The following is a 15,951-nucleotide window of genomic DNA, read 5'->3' on the forward strand; positions in this document are numbered from 1 at the left end:
CAAATTACACAGATAGTAGTACCAGTTTAAATGAACTCTGGTATTTATACACTGTGAACTTTAATGCATTTTCTCCCATTAGAGGATGTAAATTCAAAACACAGATTGTTATTGGTAAAATAAACAAGAAATGTTCTTCCACGTTAAACTATGCAGTACACTGTAAACAGTTTGTTGTTTTGACTCAGTAAAGTTGTATCAATTTTAACCGTCAAGTTCAAAACGCTTAATAAAAGTTATTGCTGCAACTTCTATTAAGTTGACTTAACTGTCTTTAGCAATTATAATAAACTGATAATTAATTACAATTAATTTTTAAAAAGTCACCCCAATTTGGTTTTTACATTATTACATCATGTTGACTCAACATACATTTTTTTTTATTTTTTTAACTTTTTAACACTTTTCTAAGCTACCCTTGTGATGTTCATTTTTTACTCTGATTTTTATTTTTGTTATAAATTATGCTGGTGAGTCTAAATAAGAAATACAACGTTTTATGGATATTAAGTCAGAAAATTGTTCAAAGTTCATACAGCTGTGTTGGTGTGTTAAAAGGAAGTTGGTTGTTATCTGATTTAATCTTAATAAATGTCAAAATATTTCTCCTTTCGCTTCCGGTTGGGGGCGGGTGGCAAAATATATATGAAAAGTGAAAAGCAGAAGTTTAATCTGCATGTTGTGACCGCATTATGGTGTATTGAAACCATAAGAGAGGAGAACAAAACGGAAAATAAAGAACTAATTGTTAATTAAAAGACTAAAACAAAGATAAATCCTCACTTATTCCCATCTTAAAGGAGACGGTGTTTCGCTTTCTTTTGCGTCCCCCAATTATAAAGTTACAATCAGATAATTTACACCGGTTATGAATGGGTGCTTTCCTCCAAGTCCCGCCCCTTCCGTTCCCACACACGGACCAATCAGCGGCGCCGCTTCCTCTCGGTGGGACGTAACGTCAACTGGCGTCGTGTCGGGATTGGAATGTTAGCGAGCAACAATCGGAACAACTGAGCACTCGGTAATTGGACACTCGGTCTGAGGAATCCTGCCGTTTTTTCCCTACGTTTTCCCAGCGTATCCCTCCAGTTTGAGGCTGCCGCTCGCTTCCCTCTGCTCGGCCGGACAACTTCGCCCGCTCCGCCGCTCTCTTCCGACCATGTTCTTTTGATATTTGTGAGGGAATGAGCGGAGGTGATAAATAGGCAGAGAAATGCAGGGATTTGTCAGGTTACAGATGGACCGCTGAAGCGTCTCCCGGTGTTTCTGATTCTTCCAAACCGGGCACCATGGAGCGATAAAAGGACAACATCCAGCCGGAGAGGCGTTCACACCGCCGGGGATTCTTTCTTTCTTTATTCTTCTTTTTCTTTTCTTTCCTTTTTTTAAAATTCTACCCGGTGTTCAACATCCAACCTTCACGTCTGGGAGAGCCTCGGGGCCCCCTGCCGCTGGCGCTCCAGCCTGGATGAGGGGAAGCGGCCGCAGCGCAGAGGCTCCGGACAGGTCTTTGTCGGTGCGTCGCTGGATGTGGTGAAACTCCACAAGCGGCGTACAAATCGCCCACATGCGCTGGATCAATCGCCGGATCTCGGAGCACAACACGAAGAAGGGGGGTTGGGGATGGAGCGATGCAGCCGGGGCTGGTGAGAGCCTAACTTGGGGCCACTTTAGCTTTGTTATTCCTGAGCAAGTCGCCTCTGTTCCCGGGACACATGCAGGCCAAAAAACGCTACCTGATCCTCCTGTCCGCCGGAGCGTGCCTGGCGCTGCTCTTCTGCCTCGGAGGGGTTGAGCTTCCAGCGGCCAGGAGGAGCCGGCAGGACCGCAGCAGGAGCGGGTACCGGCCCGAGCAGCCGTGGCCCCACTACTCGGACCCTTTACACGCCTTCCTGCCCTGGGATCAGACGGACACCGAGGATTACAACCTGCACATATCTCCGACGCAGAAGCGGGACGTGAACAGGAGCGTTTACAGGGGCAAGCGGTGCCGCATGGATTCCTGTTTCGACTTCTCTCTGTGTCAGAAGAACGGCTTCAAAGTTTATGTTTACCCCCAGCAGAAGGGGGAGAAGATCTCGGAGAGCTACCAGAACATCCTATCCACCATCGAGGGCTCCAGGTTCTACACCTCCGACCCGGGACAGGCGTGTCTGTTCGTCCTGAGTCTGGACACTCTGGATCGGGACCAGCTGTCCCCTCAGTACGTCCACAACCTGAAGACGAAGGTCCAGAGCCTGCCTTTGTGGAACGACGGCAGGAACCACCTCATCTTCAACCTGTACTCCGGAACCTGGCCGGACTACACGGAGGATCTGGGCTTTGACATCGGCCAGGCCATGCTGGCCAAGGCGAGCATCGGTTCTGAGAACTTCAGGCCCAACTTCGACGTTTCCATCCCGCTCTTCTCCAAGGAGCACCCTCGGACCGGAGGGGAGAGGGGTTTCCTGAAGTACAACTCCATCCCGCCTTTTAGAAAGTACATGCTGGTGTTCAAGGGGAAGCGCTACCTGACCGGGATTGGCTCGGACACGCGGAATGCCTTATACCACGTCCACAACGGGGAGGACGTGGTGCTGCTCACCACCTGCAAGCATGGGAAGGACTGGCAGAAACACAAGGACGCGCGGTGCGACAAGGACAACGCGGAATATGACAAGTAAGTTGGATTTCACCACGTTTAAAAAGCTTTTTTGGAGCTTTTACGCGCCAGGCGTAAAAGTCTGTGCGTAATAGTGGATCTTGCCCACATCCAAACCGCTGGAGCTGGCGCTTAGTACATGGAAATGTCAGCCTGCGCCTGCAGAGTGAAGTTGGAGTTGTGAGGTTTTTCAGGTTTGGCATCCAGCTGTTTACAGGGCGGATCCAGATTTGTGTTTTGCACTTTAGAGTTTGATTTATTCAAGTTCATCCTTAAAAATGTCAGATTTCTCCTCAACGACTTATTGAAGTTTTAAAAAAATGGCCTTCAAGATAGCAGCTTCCTGTTGTCGTTCATTATTTATATTAGGAACGGAAGTAACATCATATCAGTTATTTTAGTGAGCATAATGGTTTAGTGTCATTTATTAGCGTTTGACATGACTAATATCTGTCTCTGCATGGAGAATGCAGATTTGTTACTGCAACTTTGACTTTGCCAAGAAGCTGCTGAGCATGTTCCAGAACAACCCGAGGTTAAAAGAGGTCAGGAGGATAAAACCTGAGCTCCTTGCTGCAAAACCGTCCTGTTATCTGCTGAAAGTCTTGCTCTCTTTCTCTTTCTCGCAGCCCTGTTGAACCACATGGTGTTTCTTTTTTTTTTTTTTTTTTTTTAAAAAGATTCTTGTCTCTCACTGGTTTGATTTTAAACAGTTCACTGATATTGAAAATGACTCAAATTGAGTGTTTGTACCACATAAAAACGTTAGAGTGTTTATTAGACCCGCGCGCACGCACACACACACACACACACACACACAACAGCTCTTACATGCTAGGTGTTAATCAGAAAACAAGGCGGTTTCCATTCAAGCTGAAAACTGTTAAATTCAGCATAATTTATTTTTTGTACACATTGTCAATTACGATTCAGTTCAAAAGTACTTTATTAACCCAACAAATTAAATGTTGTAACACATATTACACAGTTTTCTCCAGAGATTTGCTGTAGATGCTAATGTCTATGAGTAGGAAGGATCTCCTGTAGCAGTCAGTACTACAGTGAGTCTGAAAAAGCCTCTGACTGAAGACACTGTCTTTTCTTGATTTTATGAAAAATCTTTGTTTGTGCTGTCTCCAGTGGATCAACAGAACAGAACCGGTCTGTTTTATCAGCTTGTTGAGCTTTTTAAACGCCTGGTTCTGAAATCTGTATTGGAATTTGTGAACAGAAATGTGAATTTAACATGAATGGTTCTGGCTTGAAGGACTGAGGAGGTGCAGTTGTGTTGAAATGGGAAAGAGATTTGAAGACGTGCAGATCTTTAAATCCAGACAAGAGTTTTAAACTTATCATTATTAATAAAGATAAAAATGTCAACTTATTTATGTTTTACACAGCTTGTATTTACTAGCTAGCAGTAAAACAAATAAACGATTACTTTAACTATGCAGAAAGTCAAAGTGAAAACTACATGTGTTCCTTTCTGCAGGTCACTCCAAGGGACCTCACTTGCCTACAGATTTATTGAAAGCAAGTTCTTTTTCAAATTTTTAAACGTACGGATAATTTTAACTCAACTTAAAATGATCTTAAATTAGGAAAAAATTATCTTTGTTACTAAACTTTCAAACACGTCAATAATTTAAACTTTCCTACATGTTGATCAATTAATCAGACAAAAAATATTGACACATTCTTCAGATTCTTCATTATACCATTAAAGCCTTTTTTAATACAATAGTAAAAATAGATTTACCATAATTTATTGATTCCTCTATGAAGGCTCGTTTTGGACAATAGCACCAGTGTACGGAAAGCTGATGGCATCAATAATGAGACGTACAGCTTGTTCTAAATCGTTATTTTTTTTCTCATGCAATGCGTGGGAATCTAAACATACAAGATGTGAGATTGCATTAAAAAATCAGTGGTAGCGTAAATAACGTGTAGTGGTATTTTATGCATACATTATCATTAACACTCTGTTATTAGTGATCAGTATTTTTGCCCAATCAGCGAAGGCAGAAAAAAACTAGAAGATCACTGAAAATGTCCTAATCACACACAGATTAGCAGTACAGTTTGGTCTGATGTTCATCTCACTCTACCCATTATTATCGGATGATGGCAGATCCGTTTAAAAAAGTAATGGCATTTGGTCACACACAACCTACAGAAAAACTGGTTTTGTTTTGTTTACGGCTGTATTTCTTATTTTTATTTCCAAAAACACGGTGGTGAACATCCCTAGTGCCCGTTCTGCCAAGATCAGCAGGTTTTCTGGGGCAATCTCTGTATTTTGTACAGTTTTGACTGAATTACTTCTTTAAGTATGTAATTTAATTTTTTTAACAAATTTCCTTTTTTGAGTCTGTGTACTTCAGTTGACAATTAACCAATTACTAAATTTGTTGACGATTATTTCAACAATCGATTGTAATCATAGATTAATCAGAAGTAATCATGATTGATCCGATTAATCGTTTCCGACCTATATAATTTATTTATTCAAGTTATTTACAGACCTGAATCTGTAAATAACTTGATCTTGAATAATCTGACTCCTGACACGTGTAGGTCTCTCAGCTAGACGTTCTCTCCTTTCGTTCCCTGCTTTCCTTTTCTTTACCTTTTTTTCCCCCCCAGGCAGAAATCCAGGTTTTCTGGTGGAAACTCTGCATTTTGTACAGTTTTGACTGAATAACTTCTGTAAATATGTTGTTTTCTTCAGCAGATGGCCTTTTTTTGAGTCGGCATACTCCAGTTGAAGATTCATTAACTACTAAATTTGTTGACGATTATTTCAACAATAGATTAATCGCGATTAATCATGATGAATCACAATTAATGACAGAGGAGTCCCGATTAATCGTTTCAGACCTGTATTATTTATTCAGGCCTGAATCTGAACCTGTAGGTCTCTCAGCTCGGCGTTCTCTCCTTTCGTTCCCTTCTTTACCTTCGCCGCTCCGCTAGCAGGGAGCACCGCAGCCTTTACGAGGATCTGCACGGACACGTCTGATTTGCACCGTGTATTTAGCGCAAATTAAGTGAAAGTCAACCGTGGGAGCCCTCCGCTATGAAACAGTCGTTAACATCAGAGGGACCTCAGGCTTCCCGCTGCGTAGTTTATGTAAGGCAACACCTTTGATTGAATTATAAAGCGATTCGGTGCAAATAAATCAGTCATAACGGGTTAATTACAGCTTTAATTTGCAGGCGTTAGTGGCATCGTTTCTATCTGGCCCCCCAGGGGACGGCCAATTACCTCTAATTTTGGAAACCTCGTTTTTGTCAAGTTGGTAATTAATGAACCCCCGCCACCTCCCCTTTCCGTTCAGAGGGCGGGGTCGTCCCAGGTTCACAGGGTTGAACTTGGCTCCTCTGGGAGTGACTCGGGTTTGAGTTCCTCTGCATTCATGGAGCCTGGATGAACTGGAGGCATGTGATGACAACACTTGTCTTCATTGTTCTTGGAGGGCGTGTTTGCGTTGAACTGCTGCTGAGGCTAAAGGCAGAGGCCAGGAATATTTCGGCGCGCTCTGTCAGAAAGCGGGAGACGCCGGAGCTGCAGGCGCCGATAAGGAGCTTTCAGCTCCGTTTCGCTGAGAGGGAAAGACACTTTTCTCCTGAACTCGGCGTGAACTCGAGAAAACCTCAGACTAACTCGTAAAATGGGAAAGAGCTGGAACAAAACTTCACAAGCACGCACTTGTCTTTCCATTCGTCATCCAGTTCTCTCGCTCCCTCCATCCATCCCGCTGTCCCCCGGAGAGACGCAGCGTCATCCGTGATCTGGCCTACCTCTGCTCCGCGCGTCGCCCTGCCTCCCGACGGATCATCTTCCGATCGGATCATCGATCCGGCTGTAGTTCTGGGAAATCTGAGTCTTTGTTCCACTGTTGTGTGTTTTTACAGTTGATTTGCTTTGATCAATACCACTTCCTGTTAGTCGTTTCATTTCCAGCATCAGAGCTAGATTTGATTTCTGTTCTAACAAGAAAGACTCTGAAAAATCTATTTTTAATCTTCTGTGCAGCGCAGAGTTTCTGTTCCTCTTCTGAACTCCTCTGTGGTTTAAAACTTCTGCATCAAACAAATTTGGGTTCTGTGTCTGTCTGCAGATCTGCTCTGGTAGCAAAGTTCAACCTAGAAACGAGAACCTCTGCTCCTGTTATGGTTTAGTAACCAGCTTAAAAATTAATCAATCGGATGCCTTTTTCTTTTTAATCATCTCTAAAGCCCTGTGGGTGCCGACCCACGCTCCGCAGAAACCCTGACAGCGCGCTCTCAGGTAAATGGATTTCCATACAGTTAGACGAGCGATGCTCAGCGAGTCAGATGCCTGGCAGGGAGGCGTGTGCCGGTGTGATGTTACCACGGTAAACACCGCAGCTTCGCTGTGTCACGCGTTATGATTGCAGCTCTAAAATCTGGTATCTTGCTTCTTTTTTCAAGCATCTTTGATGATTTGCTTCTTAAATGTTTGCGGAACTGCTGGGCTGATTTTCAGCCTTTGACATGACCGCTGTTCTAAACCAGCAATTAGGGGAGACATAAATTTAACTAGAATTTCAAATAATTGTATTTTACTAGGGCCATTGTAGATGGGAAACAAAGTAAATTTCTGCCAAAAAAATAAACCCTGAGAAATTGAGATTAATCTCAGAAATTCTCTAGAAAAATCAAGAACATTTCTGAGCTTCAGACACTGAATTTTTTTTTTTGATATTTTGAGATTAATCTGGAAAATTTTCTAGAAAAAATGTTCCAAAAGTCAAATATTTTCAACTTTTGAAACTTGGATATTTCCTATTTTTATTTTAGAAAATTCCTGAGTCTCACAAATAAATTTGCTGTTCTTTCTAAATAAATTTCAATATCTACAATGACCCTAATCCCCGTCGTAATTTCAAGACGGCATAAACCTTTACCTTGACTTTAGAGACGTTGCCTCCAGTGGTTGCTGCTGTCTGTAAGCACAAATTGCACGTAGGGCAACGTTCTTCCTCTGTTTGTCTGTTTTCTTACGTTAGCTGAAGTATTGGCATATAGCAAACCTAATTTTATTAAACAGGGAGTTTATGGTACTTGCCTGGTCTTGCAGAGCTAGTAGCTAATTTTCCCTCCACTTTATCTCTGACTAGACGTAGAAAACTCTTACACCACAGGACCGGCGTGACAGAAAATTAGAAACCGTGACTTTTCCATGTCTCGGTGTTCCTTGAAACCAGTAATCGGCGCATGCGCAGTCGCAGGAAAGCCAGGAATGCACATCATGTGTGAGAGCAGCTGCAGACCTCGTCCACATACCTGGGAGCTCGTTTAATGTCACTGCACATCCACCTGCCAGTGTGCACTCGCCCTCCTCTCCGCCCGTCTTCCAGAGGTATGCGGCTGGAAGTCGGCGCATATCATGCAGAAAATGCCTCCCACCCTCCAGCGCCGCACACGCAGCCCCTCACCACGCTCTGTACATTTATCCGATTGATTTTCTTTGCCGTAATGGCCTTCAATTGGAGCCACTCCGGTCCACTTTCATGGCCGAGCACCGATGAAAGGAGCCCATTCACCGCTACATTATCCAGGGAGTTTTCAGGGCTGCTGACAATAATCCTCAGAGAGGACAGTGGAGGGCTATTATGGGCTCTGCAATTGTTAAAAAAAAATTAAGTTGGCAGAAATCCCATGCTTTGTGCTGACTAAACCTCTTTAACCAGAATACATCCTCCACATGATACACTTTTCCTGGTTTTAGCGATCCCACTGGTGCAAAATCATCCCTTCTATTTATAAGATGCTAATTAGAATAATTGAATCTTTTCATCAGATAACTCCAGTCATGTACTGTGTCACACTCAGTCGTTCAGCACTTTGCCGTTTCTAGATGGTTGGAAAAGTGTCAGACTCCACTGGACAACGTCCTCCAGCTTTTGGACGTGTCCCTGGTCCAACACACCAAATGAAAGGATAAACGCCTCAGCATCAACTCAACTTACAAATATGAGATTCAGGTGTTTACAAGCAGAGACGCATCAAAAAGCTGCAAACACCTTTACCCTATTCCACTGTTTAAAGTTGAAACCAGGCCTGAAACGATTAATCACGATTAATCCATCATTGAAATAATCAACTAATTTAGTAATCATTTACTGTAGTATACAAACCCTCCAACAAAGGCCATTTGGTAAAAAAACAAACAAAAAAAAACATAGTAATTAAGCCAAAGCTTTTCTTTTTTTTTTTTTTTTTTTTTTACACATTTTCTATTTAAGATTAAAAAAAAATCAAGTTTGTCTGTAAACCTGATCTAAAACCGTTTTCTCTCTGGTAACAAGATAATGCCTCCTTGTATTTTCAGCAAGTTTGTAAACAAAGATTAATGTAGTTTTTAGTTAGAGCTGAATGATTAATCGAATCAATTGTGATTAATCGATTAGTGAAATAGTCGTCAGCTAATTTAGTCATCGATTTATTGTTATCTAGCCTATAAAGACTCAACAAAAGGTCATTTACTTAGAGGGCAAAAATTAAGCTAAAACTGTACAAAAACATCTTCATTTTGTATTTAAGATATAAAAAAAAACTTTGTAATTATTTTCTACCTAAAACTCAAGTTTATAGTTTTAGCTTCACCTGGTCCAAATTAGGTAAAAATAAAAAAATCAACCACCTTTTGCGATTTAATTATTAACCAGTTGATCAATTGATCAGCCCTACCTACACTAGCGTTAGCATTTCTTGCATCCTTTGCCTAAAGGAAAGCTGTTATTGCATTTTACCCAATAAAATGTTTAGAATTTAAAACAGGAATTGCATTTGTTGAAAATTCAGAATGTGCCAATTTTTACATCTGATTAATTGCCAGAATAAACGAGTGAATAATTGAGTCCTGAAATGATGAATCATTGCAGACCTACTTGTATCCGTCCATTAACCCGTCCATTGTCCATTTGTCAGTCTGTCCCTTTAGTCCATCATCCTGTCACCCGTCTTCTAATCATTTAGCCATCCTTCCTTCATCCTTTCATCAGTCTATCAGTCTGCCCATAAATCCACCCTTCTGCCCATCTGTTTATCCATCCAGGTAATTCATCTGTCCACCCATTCTTGAATCTATCCATTAATCCATCCATGTTTCCCTCCATCCATCATTCTGTCCATCCATTTATCTGTTTGTCCATCCAGTCCTGAGTTCATCCAGTCATCACTCCATAAATCAATCAGTTCCCTCTATCCATCTGTCCAAATGTTCATCCATCCAGCCATTTGCTGTTTTGTCCGTCCTTCCTGTCTTGGTTTTAATGTCTGCCACAAACTCACACCTGACTTTCAAATTTAAACATTAAAATCGGAGGAAGTGGGGGCTTTTATTGTGAAAAACGTGCTGCAGGAACCCTGCGTGTAGGTCGAAGTTGGATCAGTTGGAGCTCCTTGTCCTTTTGGCAAACCGATTATCCTGCAGAAATTAAAAATGCAAGCTCACCTAATAACCCGAGTCAGTCGCTTCATTACTGCGATGGAAAGTGCCATCAGAGTCTGACGGGTCGTTTCTGAGGCCGAGCAGCTGCGTCATCATCGCCCCGTTTAAACCCAACCGGCTCTGGTGACTCCCATCGACTTTGTACTGCAGCCACTTCACGGGCCGCCGCCGCTCCCGGTCACCCTGAGGGGAAACTTCAGGACGATCAGCAGGAGTGAAGGGAAGCAGGAACTGGTGATGGATTGTTATTGGCCGTTTAAATGGCAGGAACAGCAGACTGAGATCGCAATATGAACATATTCTACTCTCAGATCCCCAACCAGAGCTGGGAGCTCATTTACATGAGCAAGTCTTTTTAAAACATTTTACTTTTTACTTTTTTTGTACTTTTGCTTGAGTATTATGAAGTATTTCTGCTCTTACTTGAGTAAAATCTTTGGATTTTCTACCCACTGAATGAAAAACTAACATGTTTTAATCAGAATTTCACCAGACACACCTGCAGTTTTTGTTAAAGTTTCATAAGTTTTTTATTGAAAGAAACTGATTTGGAAACATTTTCTTTTGCCTGATTTTGTTATTTTTTGCTACTTGTGTAAATTTTTGTAATTTCTGCTCTTAAAACACCAAAATTTCCACTTAACTTTACATTTTGTTCTGTCTGCTGATGTAATTTTTAAACATTAAATGACTGATTATTTGATCAGTTACTCAGTCCCTGAGTAGACATTTTACCAAACACTTTTTTTAATTTAAGACGTCTAAAAACTGTCTTAAGACCATTATGAAAGCAGCTTCAGACCTAAATTTCCACAGAAATGTAAGATCTTGAATAATTCCTTGGACGGCTACGTTGTACTGTAGCTGGAGTATTCCTACTCGTTTAGTGTTTGGTCACTCTCCCTGCCTCTCTCGCTGATGTGTGGCCGTCGTCGCCACGTTTCCGCCGGAGCCGGTTCTTGCTCCGCGCCGCTCTCCTCTAATCTTGGTGAGACGCTGTTATTTCGAGTGGGAGCAGCCGCTCTCACGTGAATGTCAGCGTCCGACTGCGGCCTCCTGTTGGAGATTTGTAAGTGCCTGAGCGGGAAGCAAACAAACATTTGCGCTGCTGCAGGAGAGGGTGTCACACTTCTCAGGTTGCCATTGTTTGTTGTTTTTTTTCCCCCTGTACTCAGATTAATAAATCATGAATATTTCATTATTGCCTGCTTTCTCCTAGATAAAGCGCCCGGCTCGTGATGGAGAATGCTAATGATGCAGAGGATAATTAGTTAGAATGCAGTGCGGCGTAATTGCCGCTCTTTGATATTTTGGTGTGAGTGTGTAAGAGGCAGATTTAAGCCTATAAGCACATAAAACCTCCGTTTGTTATTCCATCTTATCGGCCTGCGTAGCCATTTCAAATCCCCTCTCTTTCAATGCTGAGATCTCTGCCTTGCGCTCGCCTCATCACCGGTGCCTCGGCTGCGTTTGAGTGCCAATATGTGGGGCGAGTCGGCGTGTCAGGGTAGTTCCTCCTGCCTGACCCCGTTTGCCTCTCAGACTTTGACAAAGTTAATTTGTTTTCCAAGTTACATGCCGACACTTTCTAAATATCAGAGAAGGAAACCAGAGTCTGCTCATCCTTAAAATGTCTTAAATACATGTATAGAAAATTAAGACCTTAAAATGCCTTAAATTTGTTAAATTAATGAATCTTACTACATTTAAGATGTCAGCAGGACAATTTAATGTCATGTATTCATATTATTTTTTTCATTCTGACAAAAGTTTGAGTCTTGCCCCACATTTGTGAGTCGATGCGGTTGAAGCTGCCTTTAACTTGCTGCTAACATGCTCTGGCTGCTACGTAGCTCTTTGTGTCTGTCCTGGGTAACATCAGTTGGCAGGACGAAGATCGTACATTTCCATGGAGACTTGGGTCTTAAACTCATTTCATAATGGTCTTAAAAAAGATTTTCAATAGCCTTAAATTTATGTAGCTAAAATGAAGCCCTTAAAATGTCTTAAAATCATTAAATAAAACTAAGTTGGGCTTAAGTTAATCACAGGTCTTAACCTCTTTGGTTCCTCAGGTTTCAAACATTCAAATTTGGTAATTTTTACACCAGTTTTAAGATTTATCAATTATTCTGTTGGCCAGGTTTCTGGTCGGTGTTGGTACAAAATGGTTAAATATTTGGGCATGTTGTGGCTTTTTACCACCATCAGCTTGAACTGTTGATGCTCGGCAGGACTTGGTGTTGTTTAATGCCAGGTTCTGACGTTGCAGATAAAATCGAGATTCCAGGCTATATTTTCCTGTCTTTTATTGTTCTGCTTTGTTGAATCAAGCCTCGGTTTCCTGTTTTTGGGTGTGAAACCAGGTGTGGTTCTGCTGCCCGTCTGTTTTAAGGTGAAACATGCTGTTTAGTCAGAGACGGCATTCTTTCGTAAACGAGTGGTTAGTCGAGGAGTTATTTGTTTTACTTTGGTCCACGCCGCTGCTGTTCACTGGATATTTTCTGTCTCTGTGCATCGAAATCCCAGTAAATCAGCAGCTTTTGGAATGTCTGATTTCTAGCAGTTGCTGCCATCTGATTGATTTGCAGATGATTGAACGAATCCCACGTATTTCAGCTTTTTATAAGAGAAATATTAGCAAATTAAATGGCTTTTCCCCCCCAGAAAACAATCCGTTACCCTTCAAACACAGCTGACCGTCAAATCATTGAACGCTTCTCGTTTCAGATCCCAAGTTTTTGTTGCAACTTGCTTTTATTTCAGCAGGTTTTTCCTGTGTGCATCTGCTCATCCACCCATATCTGTGTGTGTTTGATCGCTCTTTGTCTGCAGACGCAGGCGTGTAAATACAAGCCTGTGTGTGTTGGAGGGAGCACACATGATGGCCGGGGTCATGACCCTGCTGTCTGAGTGACGAGGACAAAGGCCCACTCTCTGACCCACATTCACTGACGGATTAACAGCACAGCCAAGCCGACCCCCAAACTCAAAGGTGGCGGCGGTGGGAAGCAAGAGAGCGGAAGAACCACAGGGAAGAAGTGGGGGATGGGAGGCTTGGACACTGAAGCCCAAGTCCAACAGCATGCATCCTGCTGCTGCAGGCGATAAGAGAACATCAGAACAAAAAACACTTCAAAAGAAACAATATTTAAACGATTAATCGTGATTAATCGGTTTAAATAACCATCAACTAATTTAGTAATCGATTAATTGTTAACTGGAGATAAGCCTATCTTTTGAAAAAACTACGTTTAGAGCGGTAATTAAGGAAAAACTCAATTGCAAAATATATGTATACACTTTGGATTTAAGATAAAAGCACTTTTTTTTATACATGCACTGCAAAAACACAAAATCTTCCCAAGTAATTTTAGTTTCTAGTGCAAAATACACTTGAAATAAGACAAAACTAACTTTTCGACAAGATACAAGAGATTGTTTTAGGTAAGTCTTTAATATTTATGGAAAAATACTAGTTCTACTGACACATTATTCCTGTTCTAACTTAAGAAAAGTTTATTTTTGTAAGTGCAATAACCTGAAAAATGAAACAAGAACTTTTTCATCAAAATTAAGGAATTATTGACTTAATGAAGCTCATATTTCTTGCTGAAAAGTTACGTATGAGTTAGTTTTATCTTGTTGTGTACTAAGGTATTTAAACTAGACATTAGACCAAAATACTTGGTAAGATTTTGTGTTTTTGCAGTGCATGTTTTAGCAAAAACTCCTCGAGTTGCAAAGTTTTAGCCTCAGATTCACTAAAGACAGCACAGCCATTCTATGTTTATTTCCTTTTGGCTGATTGATTTTTGTTTATTTATATATCACTTAAAAACAACCAGCCAGGAAAACTAAAGCAAAAAATATCACATGGCAAAAGCAAATGCAATAACTGCACTGTATTATAAAGTTTTAAAAGCCTGCATAAAAAGATAAATCTGAAGTTTAGACTTAAAAAAATCCTGGTTAAATGCAAAATTTGCAGAATGTGCCTTTTGTTTTGTCTGATTAATCATCAGATAATAAATTTATAAGATAACAACCCTAAAATATCTCCACTTTGTTCCCAAACCAGCTGGAAATGACTGTTTTATTAGCTATAGTTGTAAAAATGTGAGTCAATGTCAGTGCGTGTCCCTCCCCAGGACTGTCAGGAAGCTTTTAAAAAGACGGAGCTAATGAGCGATCTGGTATTAAGAGCCGAACCTGCCGCTCCCTTCCCTCTGTCACAGCTGAAGGCCTCTCATCCCTAACTTGTGCTGATGTAAAAGTTTGCTGGCAGAGAAGTAAAGTGAGGAGCTGAGCAGTTTTTGGAAAGCTCTGACAGCACAGAACAGAAAGGGGAACAAGAACCTCGCTGTGTTCCTGCGAATTCAATTAAACCAGACAGCTCTGTGACTGGCTGCGGCAGAAACTGATGATCAGGAGAGACTGATTGGTCCTCATTAAATTTTACTGCTGACGGCGGATGAGAGGTTCTGCTGGTTCTGGCTGCAGGTTGGAGAGGCAGTCTGAGTTGGGTCTCGGCTTTTTCACCTTCCGGCACTCAGGTTGATTCTTAAAGAAGTTTCTGTGCCTTCAAAAGCCGGGGATATACAACTTTAACAGGTTTACTGCACTGCAAAAACACAAAATCGTACCAACTATTTTGGGTCTTGTTGACATGTGTCAAACTCGAGGCCCGTGGGCCAAATCCGGCCCACCACAGCTTTTTATGTGGCCCTCTAGATTCTGGACTTAACACCAAGTGTTTTTTAAGGATATTTTTTGTATCTAATTGGTCTGATTTTTATGTTAACCCGACTTGATTATTTTTGCAAAAAAGTCACATTTTTCTGAAGTTACACATTTATTCCAAGCGTGGGGGAATTGGACGCACTGTAAAACACTATTTATTAAAAAAAAAAATTTCATTTTATTGTTCTTTTGACTCAACTTCAGATTATTAGGTTTCAGTGATTTAAAAAATTGAGGTGATTTTGTTAGGTTTTACAGTGTAAGTGCTGTAAAATTGGCTCAAATTAATTGATCTGATTTCCACCAATTTTTTAAGGATATTTTATTCTGCATTTAATTGATCTTATAATTGGTGTTTTCTTAACCTAACTTGATAATTTTTGTAAGAAATAACACATTTTTCTGAAATTACAAAATTTTTGCACATTGTAAAACTAGCATTTTACAGTGTGATCCATTGATCTATTGACTCAACTTCTGATCATTTAGTTTCAATGATTGAAATCTATTACATTTTCAATAAGTTTGATGTGGTTTTTGCTTTGGGTTTATAGTGTAAGTGTTGTAAAATTGGCTCAAATTAATTAGTTTAATTTGCTGTTTGCTTTCGTTATTATGAATTTTTATCAGTTTAAAAAAAAAAAGGCAGTTACACATTTCCACCATGTTTGTGGTCATTTTACTGAAGTTTTTTAGTGTAATCACTGTAAAATGAGCTCATTAAAAGTCACATTTCACTGTTTTCCTGAGTCATTTAAAGCATTTTCTGCTCCTCCAGCGTACAGAGGAATGTTCTCTGGTTAAAGACGCATAAACAAATGTTCCTGTTATGAGCTAAACTGAGATGCTTGAAAGGGAAAGCAGAGATATAAATGCTGGAGGTTTATGCTGCGGCTCCTTTGCTTCATGAAAGGTGAGCCTGGCAGTAAATGAGGCTCCGGTTATCTTTTCTCTGCTGAACTGAGGCGTTCAGAGTGTGTCGGAGGTCGCCGTGTCTCTGCCGGAGCGGGTTGCCTGGTTTTCCTGCTTGGTGGTCTCGCTGCCTCTGGGGATTCGTGTCGACCCTGCAGCCGCTGGCTTG

The 15,951-nt window shown here is 41.1% G+C and overlaps 1 protein-coding gene across 1 annotated transcript; it reads left to right on the forward strand.

The window, feature by feature from the left end:
* The first annotated feature begins 451 nt into the window (after window positions 1-451).
* On the forward strand, window positions 452-13,261 carry LOC106954987 (exostosin-1b-like). The gene is made up of 2 exons (XM_015044884.1): window positions 452-2,659; window positions 12,963-13,261. The coding sequence occupies exons 1-2, from the start codon at window positions 1,716-1,718 to the stop codon at window positions 13,042-13,044; spliced, it is 1,026 nt and encodes a 341-aa protein (XP_014900370.1). The 5' UTR covers window positions 452-1,715; the 3' UTR covers window positions 13,045-13,261.
* The last annotated feature ends 2,690 nt before the right edge of the window (window positions 13,262-15,951 follow it).

This window comes from Poecilia latipinna, unplaced genomic scaffold, assembly GCF_001443285.1.
Source record: "Poecilia latipinna isolate Pla-1442-1.1 unplaced genomic scaffold, P_latipinna-1.0 Scaffold695, whole genome shotgun sequence".
In the NCBI taxonomy this organism is placed as follows: domain Eukaryota; kingdom Metazoa; phylum Chordata; class Actinopteri; order Cyprinodontiformes; family Poeciliidae; genus Poecilia; species Poecilia latipinna.

Bases quoted from the DNA above. Each gene is read 5' to 3' on its own strand.
- LOC106954987 (XM_015044884.1), top strand. From the start codon at position 1,716: ATGCAGGCCAAAAAACGCTACCTGATCCTCCTGTCCGCCGGAGCGTGC. The intron at 2,660-12,962 runs GTAAGTTGGATT...CTTTGTCTGCAG, and splicing joins GACAACGCGGAATATGACAA to ACGCAGGCGTGTAAATACAA.